This window comes from Toxorhynchites rutilus, chromosome 3, assembly GCF_029784135.1.
Source record: "Toxorhynchites rutilus septentrionalis strain SRP chromosome 3, ASM2978413v1, whole genome shotgun sequence".
Classification (NCBI taxonomy): Eukaryota; Metazoa; Arthropoda; class Insecta; order Diptera; family Culicidae; genus Toxorhynchites; species Toxorhynchites rutilus.
The window spans coordinates 315,533,651-315,558,951 of NC_073746.1; the positions used below are offsets into that span (position 1 = coordinate 315,533,651).

General features: G+C 38.3%; 1 protein-coding gene and 1 non-coding gene across 16 annotated transcripts in view; one reads left to right on the top strand and one right to left on the bottom strand.

The window, feature by feature from the left end:
- LOC129773587 (myotubularin-related protein 4) overlaps positions 1-25,301 on the top strand; it is a 113,350-nt gene that overhangs the window by 81,887 nt on the left and 6,162 nt on the right. For 7 of the 15 annotated variants that reach the window (XM_055777218.1, XM_055777219.1, XM_055777217.1 and 4 more), the window contains 5 exons: positions 14,169-14,506; positions 14,577-14,998; positions 15,063-15,273; positions 15,326-15,430; positions 15,832-16,215. In XM_055777218.1, the coding sequence (XP_055633193.1) occupies positions 14,169-14,506; positions 14,577-14,998; positions 15,063-15,273; positions 15,326-15,430; positions 15,832-16,215 (1,460 nt within the window). Of the gene's footprint in view, positions 1-14,168; positions 14,507-14,576; positions 14,999-15,062; positions 15,274-15,325; positions 15,431-15,810; positions 16,216-23,227; positions 23,361-23,418; positions 23,792-25,301 lie in introns of those variants that run through there. The other 8 variants (XM_055777220.1, XM_055777228.1, XR_008742687.1 and 5 more) reach the window with 7 other exon arrangements.
- Trnam-cau (transfer RNA methionine (anticodon CAU)) lies at positions 16,467-16,539 on the bottom strand. Its single transcript has one exon. It is a non-coding gene; the product is annotated as a tRNA-Met (tRNA).

Here is a 25,301-nt window from a genome sequence, read left to right on the forward strand (position 1 = left end):
TATCATCGAGCACTCAGAATCAGGAAAGAAATGTGAGGTTCAATAGATGCTCACGACGGCTATCGGCTTTTGCATTCAGTGTCGTTTGCGTTGGGCGTGCATTTCCGGGAAGATACATCTGTTTCCAATATGCGCTGCTCCATCGTTTCGGAAAATTTGCTCAAAGGGTGTTTCTGAGCGGATGAAGATTTCTCTCTTGCAATCTCTGGCTATTCATGCAGGCTCAGAATTGTATTGTTATGCATTTAAAGACTGTATAGTTGATACACGATTTGTTTTGGCAGTATGCTATCTTATCGTTCTTTGATCTATCAACTACGAATATTTTTTTGTCGGTTGTCGAAAAACGTTGGTCACGAGAGGCGAATGAACTGAAAAGTTTAAAACCTCTATAATTCATCACGTTTGTTCGTTCGTTGGTCACGGACGATTTCTTTTAGCAGGAAATTGAGATTCGATTTTTTTTAGAATAGGTGTATAAGAGTTATATATCTTAGGAATTGGATATCAGCACTGTTATTTTATCGTATTATACAAGACTTGACAGTTTTATAATAAAGTTATAACTGGCTTATTGTTTTCTTTTTTATTGACCACCTCATGTTTGTTCCATTTCCTCAACATCACCCAATTTGATTAAGCAATTCCACATCGGATTAGCCTCTGAATATATTCTAAACTTACCATATTCCGGTAACGACTACCCAGAATCTCAATATTTTTTTAATAATTTTTCAATAATTTTGTATAAGAGCGTATTCACAAGCATTGACCTTTTTTCCGAAAAATCATACCTTGAAATCCAGCTGTCGTATTGAAATATGACTCCGGCAAAGTTATAGGATAATTGATAGAATTTTAGGTTAGACGCTGGCCAACCTGAGAGGTTGAGAGTATTTTTTAAAAAGCAAAAAATAAAGAATTTATAGGGAAAATAAAATATTTGAAAAATTTACTCTAAAATTGTATTTAATATCAAACACTTTTTTGTCTGAAAATACATTCCGCTTCGATAGTATAATATATGTTCATATGTTCGAATATATGTTATTATTTTTAATAGTTGATGAAACTGTAATGAATTGAACTATGAAATGTAGGGTGTTCTTCACGGAATATATATATATATATATATATATATATATATATATATATATATATATATATATATATATATAATTAAATTTGGCATGTGGAAGTTTTAGAGTGCAATAAATGTTTCTATGAGGGTTGGACACTCCTCCCCCTTCGTTAAGAGGGGGCTGCCATACGAATGAAACACAAATTTCTGCATACCTCGAAAACCAATCAAGCAAATGAAGCAAAATTTGGCATGTGAAAGTTTTAGGGGGCAAGAAACATTTTCGTGGTGAGTAGACACTCCTACCCCCTCGCTAAGGGGGGGCTGCCATATAAATGAAGTATAAGTTTCTGCATAACTCAAGAACTAATCAAGAAAATGGAATCAAACTTGGCATATAGAGGTTTTAGGAATCGATAAACGATTCTATGGTGGTTCGACACTCCTCCCCCCTCTATAAGGGGAGACTGCCATACAAATGAAACACAAATTTCTGCATAACTCGAGAACTAATCAAGCAAATCGAGCCAAATTTGGCCTTTGGAGGTTTCTTTTGTGATTCAACACTCCTCCCCTCTCTCTAAGGGAGAGAGGGGGGGGGGCTACCATACAGATGAAGCATAGGTTTCTGCATAACTCAAGAACTAATAAGGCATATGGAACCAATTTCAGTATATGGAGGTTGTAGGGGGCAATACACGTTTCTATGCTGGTTTGACACGTCTCTCCCCTCACTAAAGGGGGGCTGCATTGTTCTTTGTTCGAAAGTGGAAATTGATTTTGATGTGATAAAACTCACTCCTATAGCTTCTTCTATCTGTATAAATAAAAATGGATCGCCGAATGTGTTGATAAGAGCAAAACTCGAGGAAGGAATTGTCCGATTTAGAGCTGTCTTTATTCTATCATATTTTCTGTATCAAACATTTATTCCATGTAACGGAGGAACATGTTATTTGCAAGTGGATGTAAAATCTTGAACGAGAATTGTGCCTGAAAATAATCCCCTAATAATAATATTATAATAACGAGTTTTGGTAGAAGTACTAAGAATGTTATAGTAAAAGGTAATTTAGAAGGGTAGATTAAAAGATCAATCAATGAACAGTTCTGCGATTGGACCCATGAACGTGCACTTAGTAAGAAAACGTGAATTTGATAACGAAAAATAAATTTTGGGCGGGACGAAATGTGCTGGGTCAGCTTCTTCTTCTTCTTCTTCTTATATGGCACTAACGTTCCTAGAGGAACTCCGCCGTCTCAACGTAGCATTACTTGCGTCATTTTCATTAGTACTTAGTTGAGATTTCTATGCCAAATAACACGCCTTGAATGCATTCTGAGAGGCAAGCTCTAGAATACGCGTGACCACAGTGCAAGTCAGAGGAAATTTCTTTGAAGAAAAATTTCCACGACCAGAACGGGAATCGAACCCGAACCCCCGGCATGCTAGGTTTGACGCTAACCACTCGGCCACGGGAGCACTGGTTTTTATAGATCTACTAGCTGGGTCAGCTAGTAGATCTATTAAGAATGCCTGGAAAAAGTGAACAGGGAGATTCTACCTCACCCGCCATATTCCCCAGACATTGCTTCCTCAGATTACTATTTGATTTTATGGAGAAATAAAAAATAGATTGGATTAAAAGAAAATTGGAATCACATTTCTACCAGCGTGGAATCAGAGTATGTAGGTTGCTCCGAAAGTTTTGCGACTTGGTAACACTCGCATTGCTGTGGAAAATCTAATCTCATCATCGAAAAGTGTAATGATCTTGACGATTTTTTTATTCAAGACGTTTTATCGTACGTAGGCTACTTGTATTATTTAAAGTGACTTTAAATTTTGTCTCATCGAAAAAATGCAATAAACACGAGAAAAATTTCGTGCAAAGATATTTTTAACAATTTTCCAAAGGATCCCCGAGACAAGATTGGTTCTGTCCAAAAAAAATTGTGCGCTTTCTTTTTCTTCTTTTTTGACTTTAAGAGGATTTAAACGTTTCAGTTCATTCGTCTCTAGAGTTGTGCGCTTTGAATCGCTCTTAGTTTGACATTTTTGACACTAAACACAAGTTGTTTGCCTCGAAGCCATGTCAAAAGAAGGTGTTGATGCATTCATAACACATGTTTTGGAGGTACCACTTCCGGAGTGTGAATGAATACAATTTCAAATGTTAAATTACCGTATTTTTCTCGCTAGTCCCAAAACTAACGGAGCAGTGTTAACTTCCGATGGATAACACTTTGGAATGTTTCTTTTTTTTATAAAAAAAAGTTTAGTCATACTTGTACATAAAATATATACAAAAAAGGTATGCAAACTGCGGCTCGAATCCGTTTTTTTTGCATTGCTTTTCTCAAAAAAGGTAAATAAAATCATTTTGAAATTTCACCAATTTTTTAGAATCAATGTTTATTTTTCGTGAGACCAACATAGAGCTCTACTAGTCGTCAAACTAAATAAAATTGAGTCAGTCATCTAATAAAAATATGTAAACAAATTAGTAAAAATATATGTTTTACCGCAAAAAAGTGTTATATCTTAATCAATTTTTAAGTAATTGTTTAATAGTACATTGGAGACGCTTTTCACGCGGGGGATACGTGCCGCGTAAAAGAAAACCGCGTAAAAATGAACTACGTAAATTCCAAAATCCGTGTAAAAATCTATCGAAGAAAATCTAACAATTGATTAACTGAATTTTCATGCATGCTACAATCATGATATCTATTTCCCCATTCTATTTCTCACCAATTAGAACATTAAATCTATTTATATTGGAATCACTCTCTACACGATTGATACGTGCCGCGTATAGAAAACCGCGTAAATTTCGACATCCGTGTGAAAAAAAAACCGCGTAAGTTCCGAAATCCGTGTAAAAAAAAATCCGCCTAAATTCCTAAAACCGCGTAAAAAGCGACTTCAGTGTATATCTGATATTCACAACTACTTTGTCAAACACTATTTTCTATCAGAGTTGGACTTTTGCCCTTAATTTTTTTTTTTTTGAAAACAGGGCATTATTGTGAATACGCTCTTATAAAATAAAATAGTAACAATTGAAATTGATCATATGATTGTTATTGTAATTTTACAAAGTCTGTAAAATAGGATTACTTAGTATGGATTTATTAGGACTGATTGTCTTGCCTTTTATTGACAGTTTCTGATTTTTTTGGAATATTGATTATGAAAAATATACATAACATTCTCTGATATCATGACAGATTTGTATTTTCGCAACGTAGCATTCAAAAAACAGTCAGTTAAAAAAAAGAACTCCCACTGTGCTTTATGGGATTTGCTGAATCAATACAGTATGAATATCCTATCCGCACAATTCCAATATATTTCGTCAGAGAAGAAAATTAATACTTTAGGAATATATACCAAAAATAAAATTCTCACCAAATTAATAAATTTTGGAAGATCTAAGAAGAACCGATGGTTTTGGAGAAGATGGCAGAAGCAGCTGGAGAAGGTTGATCTAATGTTCGTGTCCTCGTGATAACAATAAACAAGACAAGTTATCAGCATTTTGCCTAATCATGAAACGGTATGCGTAGAAATTCAGTGAGTAGAAGATATGAGGGCATATCTTCCAATGCAGTTTAGAATAACCGAGCCAAAGCGTTGTGTTCGTACCCGCTTTTGTAGTCAGTGTTAGAAAAACACATTCCGGAGTGCAAAAAAAAAACATGCGAGTACAGAAGTATCCCCGGCTTGCACTTCAAGTTCTAATTTTTATACTATAGAGACTTTAAACTTGAAAGTTCATTCTTCGCCTTTATTATCTGAAATAACGATTTTCCCAGGGTCATCGTTTTAGGGAAACATATTACGGTCTGCACAAAAGCAAACGAGTACAAAAGTATTCGCAGCTTGCATAGATTTGCGAAGCGGATTTCCCCAGACACATCGATTTAGAAGTTCGTGTTAGAAAAACACATTCCGGTGGGAACAAATATATCCCTGATTTGTATGTGTTTGCAATGCCGATTTTCCCACGCACTTTGGTTTTAAAGTCCATGTTAGGTAGGTTGACCAAACGTACCGTTTTTTCGATCTATTTTGATTGTCCAGTCTCTTCATCAAACTATACCTTTGAGTATAGAGCATAGATTAAAAAATGTTTGTTCCAATGTCATTATTTTCAACACAATCATTCGAGTTGATATCTGATTGGAATTTAGATTTAGATTAGTTTTCGTATTCATGTAGACACAACAGATGAAACTAATGGTCGCTCCTACAGAAGAAGTATTCCTGCAGAACAATTGAAAAGTTTTTGTGATTTCATCGGTGAATATTATACAGAATATTCTGAGCAAAGTACACATGATTTTTTTTCTATATTATAGCGACTTTCAACATTTTTTGGCTGGTTCGTCACTTAACTTCCATTTTTTGGAAGAATGTAGGGAGTGAGAATTGAACTCGTGATTCTTTTCTCTTTGACCTTCTGTCGAGAGGCTTAGAATTTTTGACGGATTACATTTCATTTTTTATTTCACAAGATAAATGTATTGTTGTACCCGTGACTCAAACAAGAAACCGATTAGTTACCTTTCGGAATATTTATTGGTCTCGTTGAGAGAGGCAATGTTGCTGGAGTTACTGTTAATTTTAATTAATTTGTTAGAACTCTAAATATAGAGAGGACTATTTTGACTAGTGAGGTGCAAACTATTTGTTTATTCGTTTGGTGAGTTATTAATGATTAATGGAATTAAAATTGATAAGATGAACTCCTTGGTTTTGAAGTCGATGTTGGGGAAACCGTAAATCGGGCCTATCAAAACGTGGCAGTTAGAGCGTTTAGATAACCGTTGACATTTTACAGCAATTCAATGGTTTATCTCATGAAAAATAACATTTTATCAATTGTGATAGATGCGTAGAAATATTTCCTATCAATTGATGCAAATATCTTTCCGATCTATTAACCCCTTGAACGGATATGACGTCTTCAGCTCGTCATAAACTTTCCAGAACAAACTGACAATGACGAACTCGCCAAAAATTATTGAGGTTTTATGTTTTTATGAGAGCACGAAATCGCCTGCTGGAAAAAAAAGCAGAAAAGACTATTCTTATGGATCACATTGAACCGAGCGAGTTTTTTATATGTTACCGATGGACCTGCAAATTTTTACCATTAACAATTTTATTTCAATTGACATATTTTCACTCGATAATGAGCCTATCGCATTTCAATTCGCAACAGATTCATGATTCTTCTCCACACTGAAGCGTAGTTATCAAATCTTCATGTTCAAAGCGAAACAAGATATTCAAATGAATGTGTTTTATATTCAAACGGAGGATTCGTTTAAACTCGAAACGTGTTCACTGGATCTCATGAAAACGGCGATGTGAAAGGATGTTCAGTATGAATGTATGAGAAATAAATGTTTCATTATGCGTAGAGAATTCATTCAATCGAAAATGATGCTGACTGAAAAGAACGGAATAAATTAAAATCATTTTCATTCTCAGTTCCGAAATTGTCATGCCCTGATAACGAATAAAATAGGCAGGTTTTCCGGTTTTTATCGTCACTCACATTCTCCCACGGTTGCAGCATGTAAATTTTTTGCATCAAACCCGGGCTCTAGCTCACGTTCTTTCTTTGATGTCACGTTGCATCGAGCCAGAGGTATAAATTGATTTGCTTACGCGTTGAAGCTGGTTTTCTAGAAAACCGGTCTTTCAAAACCGTTATTAACAACCACCAATCTTATCTAAAAATCCCAGAAAACGGCTTCCCACAAGGCTCAGCACTTTCACCAACCCTCTTCAACATTGCCATGCAATCTCTATTCGAGATTATCCCGGACCATATAAATATCATAGTCTATGCAGATGACATCACTCTTATCTCTACGAGCTGCTTCGGCTTAATTCAGAGAAAGAGGCTTCAAAAAACCTTAGACTCCATCCAAAACTGGGCTCTAAAAACAGGTTTCAAAATTTCCCCGGAAAAATCCAAACACATACATATCGGAAAAGCTCTCAGAAGGAGAACCTATCTTCAGCTCAACAAAATCTCGATCCCTACAATGAGGACATTGAAAATAGTAGGGGTTACTTTCGACAAGAAACTCAACTTCCTATCACATTCCCAAAAGACCAAAATAGCCACCAGAAAGAAACTGAACATCATCAAGGCTATCGCAGGCAACCTAGCCTCTGGTCATAGAAAGACGCTGCTAAATGTTGTAAATGTTTGGATTCCTTTACGGAATAGGCACCTTCAGCCGTGGAGGGGACAGGGTGTTAAACACCATTCAACCAATTTACAATAAAGCAATTAGGCTCGCAATTGGCGCTTTTCCCTCCAGTCCTACTCTTGCTGTAATGGCAGAAAGTGGGCAACTTCCCTTCACCCACCTGGTAACAAAAGCCATCCGTCACTTGTCACTCCCCGAAAGGGACCACAATGTCCCATTAATAAATAGGGCTAAAACATGGTTCAAAAATCTCACGAACAAAGATCTTCCCGATATATGTGAACGTTCATCTGTGACGGGAAGAAATTGGAACGTCAAACCGCCGAACATTAACCTTGAACTTCTCAAGGCAGTTCGGGCGGGAGACCCTTCTCCAAAAGTCAAAGCCTGCTTCAATAACCTCGTTGCATCCAATTTTCAAATCAATCACCAGGTATACACAGATGTTTCAGTCAGTGCTGATGGAGTTGGATGTGGAATCTTTGAGAGTAGATACACTGGTAGCTTTTCTCTTCCACCGCAATGCTCCATCTTCAGTGCGGAAGCTTTCGCCCTTTTAATAGTTACCCAAGAATGCACCCATGATTTTCTTCCTACCACAATATTCTCCGACTCAGCTAGCTGTCTCCACGATCTTCTGAGTGGAAACAGCAAACACCCATGGATTAAGCAAACAGAAGAGGCTGCTTCAAATAAAAACATCTCCTTCTGCTGGGTTCCTGGTCACTCAGGAATCCGCGGAAACACAGCCGCCGACATACTGGCCGGCAAGGGCAGCAAAATAGAACCCCCAGACATGCCCTGTCCTCCATCTGACATTGTCCGCTGGGTAAAACAGCTAGTCCGTGAAAGCTGGGACATAGGTTGGATAAACAGCCGTCCCACTCATCTTCATCAAATTAAAAATTCCACTCTCCCTTGGGAGGACCGCCTCAATAGTAGGGAAAGGCAAGTCCTTACCCGTCTTCGAATTGGGCACACTAACTTCACCCACTCACACTTGTTCTGCAGAGCCGAAAAACCCCAATGTGCTTGCAACGAAGCTCCGGTTTCCGTTAGCCATCTTTTACTTGAATGTCAACATACCAAAGATGCTCGAGCCCGACATCAAAGCAAAGCAAATTATAAATATTTGACTTTCGTATAGTTATTCGCTAAATATAATGGTCACACATACACACACTTGTGGAAGAATTGTAAACAGTAAACTATAAACTAATCGGTGACTTATGGTCATTTTTAACAGTTACAGTTTCGGGGATATTTTTTTATAATGGACAATATCAACAAGAAAACAAGAAAAAGAAAAGGAAGTTCCTAGAAATCCTTTCATATTTTTTTATGCCCCATTTAAAAAAAGACATTAATTCTTAGTTTACCAAGAATACAGAAAGAATATTAGAAATATGCAAAGTTTATATTTCAGAATATTCTGGTAATTATCTAGAAGGTCGTTATACATTCTTCTCTTCGATAAAAGACCCGAAAAACACGCAACAACTGCATGAGATGAAAAAAAATATGTTTGTTTCGAGCATGCAGTTATGCTATGTCTTGATTCTTACTCCATTGAAACCACAATCGATTAATACGTTTTTATGTTATTTTATAGCTCTTCATACTTCCATGAATTATATTCAGTGGCTTACTTTTTATTAATAACAGTGAAAAATTCGATTTTCGTTATTTGTGTTGGAGTATCAAAAATTACTCTGTTTTGTGGAGGCTGAATTAGATGACTATTAAAACATAATAAAGACGAAGAAAACATTTTTCATTCAATCATACCTTTTTCTTCAAATAAATGCCAATAAAGCCTGAAAAATACACAATGGCAACATTACAGAGAAGTTCAATTTTCGGTCTGTGACACCGTGCGCGAGTATACGTGTTATGATTTTGCACGCGAGTACAGGAGGGTTAAAGTGGGAAATTTCTATAGAAGTAAAAAATAGACGTGATTTCTTCGTCTGCCGATATTTTTAACGTTAAACGTTTTGTTTCTGAAAAAATAATACGTTGAAATTGATGTTGACTATTTAGTAGAATATGAATGCTGAAATTTAAGCTACTTAGACGGGTGATTTTCAATTTTTATCCTAAACCGTTGAATTCAATCCAGGTACCGTGTTTTATCCCTTTTGATAATTAAATGATATTCCTGGCCGACATCTCTCCTTATAAGAAACAACGCCAATTGTGTGACTGTTAGTTTTCGCGTTATGATAATCGGCTTTAGTATCAATGAAGTAAATTTCTCCATATTTTCATGCCAATTCGTCCAACTTTTCCGGTGCATTTTTCATTGGTTCTGTTGGAAACATTCAGAAGTTCTTTTAATAATACATGCAAAGAACATATGCCAATAGTTTCTATTCATGTTTTTAAAAAGAGAACTCATAGGTATAAATGCCACGCAGAAAAAAAGCGCAATTTTAATTATGAATTCAATGTAATTAGGGCGAAGTCCTCATCTAACGAGAATAAGGAACCCAGGCGGTCCCAAGTCGCCGAGTCGAGACCTTCTCAGAAACTCACGGAAAAATGGTCGTGTTCGTACGAACACCGTATATTTACATTTCTGGAACAGCACCGGAAACATGAAACTAGCGTCCGACAATTACTGCAAGCTACAGTTGATCAACGTTTCGTCCAGATTTAATACCAGGCTGAAATCCGAGCTGGATCGTGTTTTCAATGGTAGGACAGGACATTTGGTTGAATGTTCTCCATCGTTGAACTCCTGCGATATATCATTATGTTTTTCAATAACCGGAAAGTGCATGGATTAATACAAACTGAACCCACCTTAATTTCCATACATTCATCGGATTCCAGCTCTATTCCACTTTCACTATCATCACAACACATCGCAATCGTTTTAATGCCATAATTCTACTTCATTAATGTTAATAGACTGCTAATTTTGTAGACGGCGACTTTACTGTTTACTGTATTTTGACAATTCAACTTCTTTATAGCGAATTCGTTTTTGTTCAGTTTCAACCACAGTGCCGCACTAACTGCTGTCAAAACGTTTTTTTATTCACTCAGTTTCGCACTCAGTGTCGCACTAGTTCGCCCCGAAAGCTGTTAGTTTCGCACTGAGATGTTTCACGGGTTGGCACTCGGGTTCACTAATACAACTGTACCGAACCGTCAAGTTCCGAGTATTGTTTTGGAAAATCTAAAAATAAAGACTATGAAAATGGAAAACCTGTTGCTCTTGCTTTTGTATTATTGGAATCGTAATCCAATTCGGATTCTGATTTTGAAGAGTATATTTGTGTAGACGGCATTAAGCTCCGTGTGCTTTCATTGGGAGGCGAAAATGAGTATGGATATTCAGGAGGAAAAAACATGCTCTCCAAATCAAAATTATGAATGAAAATTTACTTTAACGTATCGAATATTTATTTTATGTGATGAAATAAGAGGGTTTTTTTTCCAATATCGCAGAAACATTGAACGAAAACTGTGTCTATCGATGATTTTATTATAATAGTAATTATTTGTGGAACAAACAGGAAATGCATCGACAAATGGTTAAGTGAGTGTCAGGACTACATGTGTTACGTAATTAAACAATATGAAGTAAAAATTTTCATTCAAACTTTTATATTTTTACACTGCACTTGGCCCTTCTGATCTGATAGAGAATAATTTACCTCCCAAGCACTAATATCGCCACCAGACGTCGACACTGTACATTTGTCGTCGCAAATATAAACAAATCAGACTATATAACGCACACCAACAAACCACCGCATTCGTGAAACAGAAAACGTTTTTTTATTACAGAGTCAGTGTGGCACTGACTCAGTTTTAAAAACGAATTCGCTATTAGATAGGTTTGAAATTTCGAAACACATCAGGTAACACCAACAGTGTTTACATTCGAATGTGTATTCGTTCAGCCCGTTCAGCCAGGTTCGAACGAAACCAATGATACTTTCTCCGAACGCGTTCGAATCAGAGCGTTCGTACAAAAGCAGATACGGTGATTAACAAGAATAAGGGTGTATGATATCAAAAAAGACGGGTGGGTAATGTCGGGGACATAACCGGAGTGACGTAGGACTATACAAAGGGGACAGCTTTTGTTAAATATATATTTTAAATATATTGTTTTATTTTATTCTCTTACGTGAATACCTACCTATCTACCTGAAAAATGGATTAGTTTACTTTTTACTCTTTATGAATATGTTGATGGTTCTGAAAAGAACCTTTGGTGTTGTGTTTTTGTTATCACTCGATATTCCCATCTTGTTCGGTTAAACCTTCCTGTTTAGCTATTGCGTTTGCCACTCGCCACAGCTTTCACAGTTGGAAAATTTCTTCCCATCCAGCTTGTGACATATTGTTCAGTAAATTACATTCAATGCGACGTGCCGGAGAAACACTTTGCCACTCACTGAAACTAATTGTTGCCTTGATGAGCGCCGAACTGAAGCTGCTCTGTTCTTGATGCGGGTTTTCTGATTATCGTGAGCAGCTTCGCAAGCTAACTCGAGCACTCCGACAGCCGAAACTCTATAATCGCTGTTAGGTATACTGGTGCTCCGGCACCAATCCGTTCGGCCTAGTTACCCTTGTGGAGCAATCAGTGAATGCGACCAACAGGGAACTGGAGACCTGCACGGTTCGAGTGAGACTTTGCCTTTCCCTTAACTTGTCCTCCTTTGTTACGTCCACGATGCCGATGCCGTACAACCACGGGTATACGGTTTGAAAGAAAATAAGATATTTTCGGTAATCGGTAATGAATTAGAGAGACTTTAAACTCTGAGAGTTCATTCGTCTCTGCGAAGATATTTTGTTGGGGTCCGCGTGTTTTATACTCTAGCGGTACACACTCACAGGATAGAGACAAATCGGCAGACTCAGCCAGAGGGGCGAGTCCAACGAGACGAACGAATGAGCGTTAAAAGGGAGCGATGGCAAAAAAATACATTCATTACGATTTGTTCAGGATCACAAAATTATCTTCAATCTAAAGAGTTTATTGTTTTGTTATTACTCGATATCCCCATCTTGTTCGGCTAAACCTTTCTGTTTAGCGATTGCATTTGCCACTCGCCACAGCTTTCACAGTTGGAAAATTTCTTCCCGTCCAGCTTGTGACATATTTTACAGTAAATTACATTCAATGGCACGTCGCATTACCACCACTCAGTATCGGATTGGAGGTAATTTTAACCTGTAATTGATCATTTGCGATGACAGTGGTACAGTGTCGACTTTCAACGTGGGGTCATAATATGGACCCCGAACTCTATGTTTACAAAAATGTCCAACTAAATATGTCGCATTACAGGTCCGTCCAATTAGCTAAATGTCGAGATAAGTGTAAATTACTGTACTTTCAATCTAGAAACAATTTAAGAATTGGTGAAAATCAATAAGCTCAGAACAACTGCCAAATTCACATACTCATCAGATTATGAAAAAATCAATTTGTGTTTTATTATTATTTTGGATAATGTTTTAGAAAGCATTGAACTGTATTTCCTAAACTCTTTTTTGGAAGGTTTAATGGCCCTGAAAAGCGCCTTGTTTTATGGAATGGTTCCAATTTAGAAAACTTAGTACTCGTTGTTTTAAGAAAAACCATTTCGAACGCCCTCGATGCCGCCTTGTTCTGGTTTTGCCACCAAAGCAGATTGTATAAAGAACAAACTTTTTTCTTCCGCTACCTGCTGTCGTTTTGCGATTGCGTTTGCCACTCGCTGCAACTGCCTGTTGTTGTCTTGATGTCCACCGAACCGAATGTGGTCTGTTCTGAATGCGAGTTTTCTTATCGTCGCGAGCAGCTTTTCCACTTCGGCGGCCGAAACTATATAACGCCGGCTAGGTGGACTGATGCACTGATACTAACGCGCTCGGCCTAGCTACCCTTGCGGGGAACTCCAGATCAACACGGTTCGAGCGGGATTTTCCCTTTCCCTTCACTTTTCCTCCTTTACCATGACCAGACATGGCTGCTTGGGTTGGTTTGTTGATGTGTTGTGATGCGAACCGATGTGGTGTACGGTTTGAATGAGAATTATCGTTACGGCAGCGGAGCGGGGATTTTTAAGCTGACTGGCTGGCTCGAGAATTACGCATGTGTGAGACTGCGACCAATGTTTCTTTCTTTTTTTCCTTTTTCCTTTCCAATCGTGCTTCATTCTATTTCGCTGCTGCTCTGGTTGCCCGTTTTGGTCGGTACGATTTGAGTAGCACAAAATGGACCAATCAAAAATGGGTACATAGTGCATTTTGACAATGCTTGATATTTCACAATTATTCAATTATTTATCTCAAGAAAAATGAAATGTTATTCGTTATGATAGATGCGTAGATATATTTCCTATCAATTGATGCAAAAACCTTTGCGATCTATTGAGAAATGCTCAAGTTATAAGCGTTTCAAATCTTGCATTTTTTCCTACTTGTTCAGTGCCTAGATTTCCATTTCACCCCCTATATCTTCCGGTTAGACGTAGTCCTACGTCAAAATCCTTCACAAGTATTATGTATATTATGACCGATAGGCTTCCATAGATTACACGAATTTATTGCGGTTATCTGTTCTGACTTTTTAACTCATGGCTCTGAAAACGAACTGATAAACGGAACCAACATTTGTCTTGGTCAGTATCGTACTCAATCTGGGAAAAAAAGAGAAACGATGATAACCTGTGCAGTGCCCCAAATCTGACGCGCCCCGGAAATTGCAAACAAAACAAATTATATTCACTCCTCATTGGCGATCTCATCTCAATCAAAATTATATATATATAGCGCCGGTAGAAGGTGACTCTAGCGCACACGATTTAATAATCGCGCTCTTCATTTCCAGGAAAATCACCCTCGCCCCCGACTGTTCCCCTTGCGATTCCGCAGCACAGCACCGGCGGAAACTTGTGGCACGGTTCGGTCGAAACTAGCACCGACACCTTGGTTCCGCTGGACCAATACTCGTCACCGAAGCGTATCATTCAGCTCAGCGAAAGTAGCGCCGAGGAGCCCGACTGCAACCTGGAGAATAGTATTAGTTTAGCCCTAGTTAGCAATGGTAAACATGACCACAAAGACTTGAAAGTTAGTAAGGATTTTGAGACTAGTACTGCAACAGCTACTCAGACTGGTGATAGTAACGGATGTGATCAATTTAGTGATAGTAAGGATTATGCTAGGGTAAGAAATTGGATAATGAGTACACAACACAATATCAGAGCAAATCCCTTTTTCGCTTGCTTCGTTCCAGAATACACTCAATCAAGATTTAACCGGAAACGAAACTAATCAAAACGCGACACCAAAAGAGCAGACAGATAGTCGAATGGGAAGCGTGCGCTCCGCTGACTCGGTGTCACCACCACAGGGGGCGCTTCTAGCGAATGGCATCAGCAATAGCAAGCTGAAGAATACGCCGAACGAGATGGAGGAAAGCATCATCATTCAGCCACAATTCCGACAGTTGGAAATCAACGGCAAAACGTCTACAGACGTGCAGCAGCAGCAGCAGCAACAGCAAGGCTCTTCCTATCAGTTCCAGGCACCAACCGGATTGCCACCGTACCCACAACATGTACCATCATCGCACTATCAACCACAAAACCAACGACGAAGACGTAATTCATCCAACTCGAAGAACGATATGAGCCCCAACAAACCTACTAATGGAAGGTAAGAGCAATCTATCAAACACAGGTTTCTGTGATGAAAGACAACAACCCTTCGATCGTTCCAGTGTATCCCCAAGTGCCACAAACAATTCTCGCTTCTCGACGCCTGGCGCCCGCTCACTGCCACTGACCCCGCCGAGCGTGCCATTCCCTGCCGAGCGTCCGCCGTTTGCCGCCACGTCCTGCCCGGATGGTTTGGCCCACGCCCTGTCGGAACAGAACCTTCGGCTGCAGCAGATTGTGCACGATCACAGGGTTATTACCAAACAACACTTAGTGTGTGTCCCTTGCTGTATTGCATAATTTCTATTAACCTCTTATTTTTCAGATTCGCGAGGAAGCCCTCCACCGGGAACTGCAGGCCGCACGGTTAGAGCTGCTGAAGAAAACCTGCGTTAACTGCAGGAATCTACATTTTAGTAACGAAGATCCGGTATGTACTTTCTCTCGCGCTGTTTAATCGTGATTAATCACATCTGTGGTCGGGAGAGTAATTCCACTTCTCTCGTAACTCCATTTTCGATGTGGAAGAAATTTCTTCGCTCATGCTTTGGAGAAGCCTACGGTTCCGAAGCGTGTGCAAAGTTTCGCCCAAACTGAAGATGGTCGAACCTTAACAATGTGTCACGGGCGGTAGAATTACTCTCCAGAATATCGCAAACTAATAACTCTTCCGTACGATACATCCAAAATGTGTTCCCTTCTCCGTTATATATGTTATGTGCTTCGAGCTGCAACTTGATGTTTATTTTTATTTTTCTATTATATTTCTTTTGACTCGCGCCCTCTCCCTCCGCTCTATATAATTGGTAGTTGTGTTATCGTTATCACTAGGTGTACGCTTACCGTGGTTGTGACGAAGAAGGCTCTAGGGTAGAACCAAACATGCACATTATCTCCACCAGTAAACTTCCTAACAGCATAGGCTCGTCGTCGTACACTAGTAGCGCAATGATGACGATGATGATGGTGATGTTGACGACGACGTCGGCGGCGGCCAGAGGGAACCGGGATTGTAGCGAAAAACTGGCAGTTGAAGAGTTTGAAATCGGCCATTCGACGGTGAGGCAAGAGCATCATCCTCGGGAACGTTTGGTTCGCAGTGAACGGTTGTGTGCCGTAACGCGTAAACTGCTCGAAAAAGTTCGAGCCAAACGGGGTTTCCCTAGACAATGTAGTGCCGGAATAGTCGGGTATGACGATTCCGATCTCCTGGTGGTTAGTGATTTCTTTCATTTTTTTTTCTCGTGGGTGTTTTGTTTGCATATATCGCTTTATCTACAAATTTGTGTTTGTCGTGGAAAACACGGCTACCGAAAAAAAAATACAATGATCATTGGATTCCACACACTAAAAGTTTAGGTGCTATATAAATGTAACTAATCAATGTTTCACGTAATGATCAGAGTTTAAAGTCTCTCTAATTCAATACCTTCCTTCACGTAATGATTTGAAGAAAAAAAAGATACTGCCCCGAGTGAGGATCGAACTCACGACCTTAAGATTATGAGACTTACGCGCTACCGACTGCGCTATCGAGGCTGTGCTAGGCAAAGGGGCTCCATATAGTACTGATATGACGCAAAGCTTAGAATAGCCTAGCTAGAAACGAACACGCGAATGAATTCTGTTCTAGAATTAGATGACGGTGAACAGCTTGATTCAAATATTGCATGCAACACTGTCCATACGTGTACCGAAGGATTATATACAATAAATCTAACAAAAGCGTGCGTCTGCGCAGCAAAAGTTTGGTTAGAAAATGTATGAACTGTAGTAAAACATACCTTCACTATTTATTATTTACTTGGTCTCGAGTTTTAAAAACCCCACAGACTGAATCTTAGTCTAAGTTCCTTAATCTAGTTTTGAACACGTATTTAGACAAATTAAAATGAAAAACAACACTCACACCGTTGAACGTTCTAACACAGTTATCAAAAGGATTGTTGTACCCATACATTGTTCTATGACGGTTAACTACAAATAAATCACGCTCACGAAGTTGACGGAAAGGTGCGTACAAAGTAGGGATTGTTAACCGGTTTTACCGGTAATACCGGGTCATTTTCCATTACCGAATTACCGATAATTTGGGTAATTTTTGTTTTTACACCATAAATAATATTTGTCCGTTTTGAAATATTGCTCGAAAATGAAAGAAGATCGAAAAAACACAACTGGTAGTGTTGCGCCCATTCTACAACCTACAGACTTCAGTTCAAAAATCGCTGCTCGATCGGTAAACGAAACACAAGATAAGCTTTAGCGATGAAGATTTGGCAACGATAAAGAAATTGGTTGATGCCCTCGAACCTGTTCTGGTCGCTGTTCAACTGCTATTGCGGAAGAAATGCACCCTCACCCCTGAAACTGACGTCAGATTTCAATTTATGCTGACACAATTAGTGATGACTTTGGCGTCTTCTAATCTAGATCGGATCTCATTTACAAAGTTTCTAGAAGAGGAAACGTCCGTTCTGAGTCCAATTATGTCACGTCACGGATTGCATTGGTCAAGCAGGCATTTGAAATTGTTTCAGTAGCTGGACAACAGGAGGAGGAAAAATCCACTGGACGATTCGAAACCTGCAAGAAATTGAGCATCAAGAAAAAACTCGAACGACGATAGCAACAATCAAAAGTATCAACGTCTAGCCCAAGCTCAACGCCTATAAACGGATTGATTAAAACTCTCGGAGAAGAATTTTCAAGAGTATCAGAGGTGGGCCAACTTACTAAAAGCACTTTTCAGCCATCTTGGAAGTCTACTGTGTTTTGTTTGTAAACAAAACACAATACGCTTCTGCCCAAGCCCGCTCGTGATCAGTCTGTCTCTTTCACGCTTCAAGCAAATAATTCCCCTTCTGCTTTCTTCCGTACTGTTTTTATATACCGCTCCCCTAGCCAATTTAGTGACGAAACGGCCTCACCTTAGGATATACTTCTAGGCGCCTTGACTCTTCGTAGTGTACGCCCAACCAAGGCGCCTCTATATATACCAGGTGAAACAATCATATGAAATGCACTTTCAGCCATATTGGAATTGCTGTCGGTATTGTTTACAAACAGCTGCCAGCGGCTCTCTACAAACTGACACGACGCTTACGATATTCGAACGATGCCTACTATGTTCGGCTTTCGCGAAATTATGTGAAAAAGAAGGGACGATTCTGTAGAACTTTATTTTCATCCAGTTCATCCACTACTCTCGCATGTGAAAATGCAAAAATGGCGTATCCTAGCAATAACAAAACAAACAACCTCCGCTCTACTAATCCCCTTCTTATTGAAGTGATTATGTTGCTTCACCTGTTATACATTTATACAAGCGCCTTGCGCCCAACATAATTGGATGCAGAACGGGCGTTTTTCTCTTCTGGAAACCTTGTTGATGAGATCCGATCTACACTCAACAACAAAATTAGAGGAACAGAGTGCGAAGTCGGAAATTTTGTGTGATTTTTGACATGCTGTAGCTTCGTGAGAAACCCGTTTTTTCTTTGTTTTTTTAAAAATATTCTGGACTAACACAATTTTTAGGTACCCAACTCAACAAATCCAACTAACCTTATCAAGTTTTTATTTGGTTCCAAGAGCGTTCCTGTAGGACCTTCCTGCACAGAGATATTTTAGTTTGACAAACAAAAATGTTATTTTTTACATCGATTTAAAAAAAGTGCCAAAAACAGGATTTTTATACACCCATACCTCGCTATACGGCCGCTCTTTATACGGCATTTCGCTAATGTTTCGTTTCGTATGGTTTACATTTATGTTATGTATGTATTTTCGATTTAAATGAATTTAATTTTTGATTCAAATGAAATAAAAATAAAAAGATGGAATGCATTTTGAATGAAAAACCATGTTAATATTTAACAAATTTGGAACCGATCTGATTGAATTTATATGAATTTGTATTAGAATAATTGATGCCTTATACGGGTTTTCGCTTTGCGGCCGAATTTCGTGGAACGTATCTAGGCCGTAAAGCGAGGTATAGGTGTAGTACTTTTTTGGTCAAAGTAACAAATTATTCTTGTGCATAATTTATTGAAGTTTTCAAATATGCCTTTCGACTTGCGGTACAATGGTTGTTTATTGAATTATTCATAATCAAAGACGAAGGGGTAATTTTCCATTCAAAAACTAAAATATCTATGTGCGGGAAGGTCCTACAGGAACATTCTTGGAACCAAATAAAAGCTGGTTGATAAGGTTAATTGGATTTGCTGTTGAGTTGGTTAATAAAATATTGTGTTAGTCCAGAATATTCTTAAAAAACGAAGAAAAATCGGTTTTTCATTTCTTCCCGATAGTGTTGCCCACTACACCTACACACACCAAGATGAAAATATGTACGTAAAATATTCTAATACCTGAAAGTTGTAGCTTCAAAATTATGCGCATCCCATCGATGTGCGTTGATTTTTCACGAAGTTACAGCATGTCAAAAATCACTTAAAATTTCCGACTTCGCACTCTGTTCCTCTTTTTTTTGTCGAGTGTAGATTAGAAGACGATAAAATTAACATTCTCTGTGTCCTTAAGTATTACTTTAACCTTTTTGCTTGCAAATTGTTTTTTTTTGTAAACTAATCATTATAAATAAAAGCCATTTCTTCAAGAAGATGGGTTAACCACATTACCGGTTTTACCGGTAATGAGCTTTTCATTACCGAATTACCAGTTATTGAAATTTTGGCACGGTTATGCAATCCCTAGTACTAGTTGATATTTTACAGAAGAGAAGGGCAGTCTATGTTTCCAATAATGTCTCAAATCAAATACGAACAGTCGCTGAAGTTTGCTGCGTCTATTGGCTAGAGTTTCAAGATGAATGAGTCTACAGCGTCTTCGACAGTCCGGCAAATTTTTTGGATCATTCCACGGAAGTTGTCGAAGAGCATACCGAATGAAGCTGCGTTGAACCCTTTCCATCCGAATTCTCTGGACTGCATGATAAGGTGACCATACGAGAGCAGCATACTCCATGGTGCTGCGGACAATCGAACAGTATAGTGCCTCAAGAGCGTATGCATCGGTGAAGCCACTTCCATTGCGTCGGATAAATCCAAGGGTTGCAAAGGCCTTTGCGGTTGTCGCGCTCACATGTTCGTTGAACCGTAGTATGCTATCAACCGTGACCCCTAGATCATGGATAGATTCTACACGTTCCAGAACCTCTGAATGGATGGAATATTGAAAATCTGATCGAGATTGTCGGCAGGAAAACGATATAAATTTGCACTTTTTGGTGTTAAGCTCCATCCCGTTCTCAGTACACCACAGAGGTAACTCGTCCACATCAGCTTGAAGTGCGCAGCAGTCTAGATGAGATGATATCACTTTGAAGATTTTCAGATCGTCGGCGTACATCAGCAAACTTGATTTCAGCCGGAAGCAGAGATCATTAATAAATAAAATCAATATCAGCGGTCCAAGTGCGCTATCTTGAGGAACACCTTACGTTATGGTGAACCAGATGCTCGAACATTTTTGACAGAGAACATAAAATCGAGACACCTCTGTAATTTTCAACTACATGATTCTGGCCAGCTTTAAAGATCGGAGTAATCGAGGCCAGCTTCCAGACATCCGGAAATACGCCTTCATTTAGTGACCTGTTAATAATTATCGTCAGTGACATCAGCAGTGAATCGGCACATTCTCTTAGATATAGTGGCGATATATTCTACAAAAGGTGTCCGGAATAAATCGCCGCAGAAATTACTACAACAGAAACAACCACTTTGAAAAAATGTAATAAGCTAGAAATATTGTTCGCTAGAGCTTGATCGGATATCGCTGAAGGATTGTATTCTATGTTTCAAACAGTTGTTTGACAAAAACATTGGTCAAAACCTACATTTTTGTTCCTGTAGGAGGTTCAATCCAATGGTAGATGAGTTAACATATTTTTGCATTTTATTAGGTTTTGTCCTTTTGCTAGGTTATGTTAGGTTATGTACTTTCCGCACATAGTTGCTTTAAGGGAGTATTCTGGTATAGAGCCACGAATTTCGAACGTTTTTTCGAGCTACAAAAAAGTTAAACAAAGAATATTTTTTCTATCCATTCTATCATTTTTTGTTTATCTATCTTCGAGGAATAAAACCAAAGTTGAACGGGAAATAAATATCCATAATTAGAATAGTTACAAGTTGATGCAGTGAGGGGGTGCCATGGCGTACACGATTTCAGCCCTTCTAGTTATCTCAAACGAAAAAAAATTGAACAAAATGCTGTTTAATTTTTTTTTCTACGTTTTCCTATTTTTTTAAATAGTAAAACTAAAAAATATGGTTTTTATCGATTCATGCGATAGAGACATTCAAACAGAACATTCATAGAAACTTGACATAAATCGGTTCAGTAGAACTTGGGATATTGTGTACGCCACTTTGAAAAAAATATTTCCGAGAAAAACGCTATGAAGTTGATTATTTTGGCCGTACAACATTAGAGACTATCACCACTAAAATGACTATAACTCAGTAAATAATGGAATTTTCGGAAAATCCTTTCCATTGTATATTCTTGGATGCCCAAACTGCAGAAAAATTAAGAAAAATAATTTTGTTTTTTTTAATTTCTGAAGCCTGTCCACGTTCAATTTCGGGCACATTTCTTTCAGTGTAGTTCATGAAATATTTCACTAATCAACGAAATATTTCACTTACATGACAGCTGAAACCCTCTTCTTTATTTCGATGTCCAACATGTTTACATTCTTCCAACCTTTCAGTTAGAAATGTGGCTCGAAAGATTGGAAAATCAAAATGATATGTACAAAAAGTGAAGCAGACGCATGGACTGAAGGCGTACAAAGTGAAAAAGGTACCCAAAGTGAAAATTTCACTGCAAAAAGCCGTGCTATGATGCTCTACACCCAGTTTTTGCAAAAAATGTTCATGCACCATAATGGAAGATGAAACTTATGTTCGCGAAGACTTCAAACAGCTTCCGGGTCTCGCTTTTTATGCTGCAATGCGAAGGAATGCCGTAGCCGAGTGTATCCGAACCAAGAAGCAGTCTAAATTCCCCAAAAAGTACTTGGTTTGGAAGGCCATATGCAGTTGTGGCCGAAAATCCATATCTTTCGTCTCTACCGGCACTATCAACAAAGATGTCTACGAGAAGGAATGTCTCCAGAAACGGTTGCTACCATTGGTATAATGCACATGAGGTCAAATATGTGCTAAAAACAGCAAATCCACCAAGCTGTCTAGAACTTCGTCCAGTGGAAAAGTATCGTGCTCTGATTAAGCGAAAACTATTCGAAACTAAGAAGACAGCGAATGGCATCAATGATTTCAAGAGGAGATGGAAAAGTGCCGCCGCCAGCATATATGAGGATACTGTACGGAACCTAATGGCAGATGTTCTCAAGAATGTTCGTGAATTTTACAGATAACGTAATTAACATCGAAGTAAGCTTTCCTTGTTTTAGATATAAGTCTATTTTACTGAAATAAACAATCGGTTTTGTTGTATTACGTAAATGTTTGTTTTACTGGCATCATCTTGGTGTCCGAAATTCAACGTGGACAGGCATTAGACTAGAATACTGTCTTAAACTAAATTTATTGCCCAATAAAGTTATACAAAATTGAATGAAACTGATAGCAAATTGTAGCTAATAAACTAAGCTATCGTTTGCTGCCTCAACATATGATTGCCTTCTAAAGCCATTAAAAAATATCAAAGTCGCTGGTCGATTTTTCAAATGCTTGGCCTAATATGGGTTAAAAACAAGAACAATCAGTAATATCAATTCGACGATAATGAAAATGAAATGGAAATTTAGAAGCCACATATTCATGGTTAAATGAAGGTAATATATAGTGGGTGTTCAATTAAAGGCTTTTTCTCTGATTTCATATAAACATGGATTGTGCTTATTGTAGGACCAAAATTGTCGATCTCAAATATTGAATATATATTTAGAATGCAAACATGGCTTCAATGGTGATACCAAATCTATACCCGGAATCCAGAACTACAATCCGAAATCTTTCCCCCGGAAGTTGGAATCTTTCAAACATCCAAATACGCGACATATGTATCGGAAGTTATTCTCCCAACAGCAAATCTCCCAAACCTCTCAGGTGTCTCCTCTGTCAGTGTCACAGTAACTGAAAAACTAGAACGACGTTTGTCTGAGGATCTCTCCTCAACATTACCAGCTGATATCTTCTTATAGTGCCATGTTGTCATATTGCAGAAACGCTATGCCAAGAAGTTCAAAACTACTGCACCGTCTACATGATGTCGCGCGGTATACGGCAATTCGGAAATTCGTAACAATAGAGCCAGAAAAGAACATCCTAGGACCCATTCGGTAAGGAACTAATGTGGTTAGTGGATGTTTTTTTTTTTTGATAATCGTGAGCTAACGAATATCTCCTATTCCAGGAAGCCAGAAGCTTACGCCGGGAGATAGTACAGCAATAATTTAGAAAATAATTATCATAGGCTATATTATTTACAGTGGTTGTCGTGCATGATGTTGTGCTATTTTAATTTAGTAAAGGCATTTAGATATGAACGGGGCATGGAGAGAAAGATTGTGTGAATTAAGTGCTGGTATGGGCACTAAACATCATACAATCGATAACAGCCACAGCTACTCTAACCCATATTGTATTACCATTCCATTGGAAACCATCACTTTTAATTAATTTTTAATCGTTTATATATAGTCCCAATACGTTGTAAAAAAAAGCCACCAGATGTGGTTGGAAAAAAAATTAGTTTATAACAAATAGAAATAGATGTGATAAGAAAATACGAAGTTTTGTAGAAGTCACCCGTTCCGAAATACGAACAATTTTTAGGTTTTCCGAAAGCAAAGGTGTTGCCGTAAGACTACCGATCTACTACAGACACGGTGGATCTGGTCACCCGATATCTGGAAGCGACGCTTCAAACGGAAACGTCGATCGCTGTCAGAAAGAATGATCGTGACACAGGATCGATCGACCTGTCAATCGACCAGATCCGGCAGAATCGTACGATCGACCACATTGATCCTGGCGTTAAGTGAAGCGGAGTGAATTTATTGAATTAATTTATTACTACCTAAAAGTTTTTTCTACCGTATGAATTTGTTTAATTGCCTAGTATAGTCTGGTTTATTAACCTACAATTTATTATTCTAGATCCCACTTCCGTGGCGATAATTAATTATTCTATGTAGTGTGGTTTCTAACCCCCAAAATTGAATTAATGCACTAAATTGTAAGATGCCTTAAAATGCCTAAAATTGTTATTAAAACCTAATTGTAACGTCTTTTTACGGCTTTGAAGCTATTAAACTTTAGTGAACGGGGTTTTACTTCCGCCAATTTGTCTCACAGAAGAGTCATCATGGCTCTCAATTTTATTTCGGTACTGTATGATAAACTTTCGCTGAAATTTATTACAGAAAAAGGCACAGAACGAGAAAAGAAATTTCATGAATCCAACGTGTGTCCATGTCTAACGCCTGATGCCCAAACGATAAAGATGTTGTCGTGATCGCTCTATGTATTACGCAACTATGTATTGATTCATCACTGAAGTATATATTACAGAAGAAGACAGAACGAGAAAAGAAACGATCAAAAAACGCTTATTCGACAACCGTTCGTGAATCTCGGAGTACAGTCGCTTGCTCCGTAAAGAAGTCCCTCGGAATGCGCTCCAATTCACATCCACCACAAAATGGAGATTTTAACGAATTCTGGGATCACATTGCGTGGAAATGTAACAGATTGGATGTAACCTTCAACGCTTGTGGAATGAACGGGCAGGTAAGATCCCCACTTTCACTTTTTCTGACATTCTGACGCCGTATAGTATTTCAAAGCTACCAAACAAGATCTCCAAGATCACACATGAGTGCGACAATCAAAGAAAACAATCAGCATTAGTTTGGATTTCGATCAACTTGAATGCGATTTATTCCAGCCATTACGAAGATTGTTGATTGCTTTGCATGTCAAACTCATAGACCTCTGTCTCATCATAATTTATAATCTTTATAATGCATTTCATAAATGTCGAGTCGGGACTGTATGGTTCTATAAGGTGTTCAAGTATGACTTTACAGAATCATAAGACTCACATCTACTTCATTCAAATTCTGATGTGATAGTTTTTTTTAAGCGATCAAGTTGTTAACCAAAAAAAAAAAAAGACGCCATGGAGCGGAACAAACCGTAATCTAAGGGAGCAATGTCGGGGTAAAACTGCAAATAAGGATGAACCTCCCAATATTGTCGCAAAATCGTCAAAGTTTGAGTCTTCCGAAAACC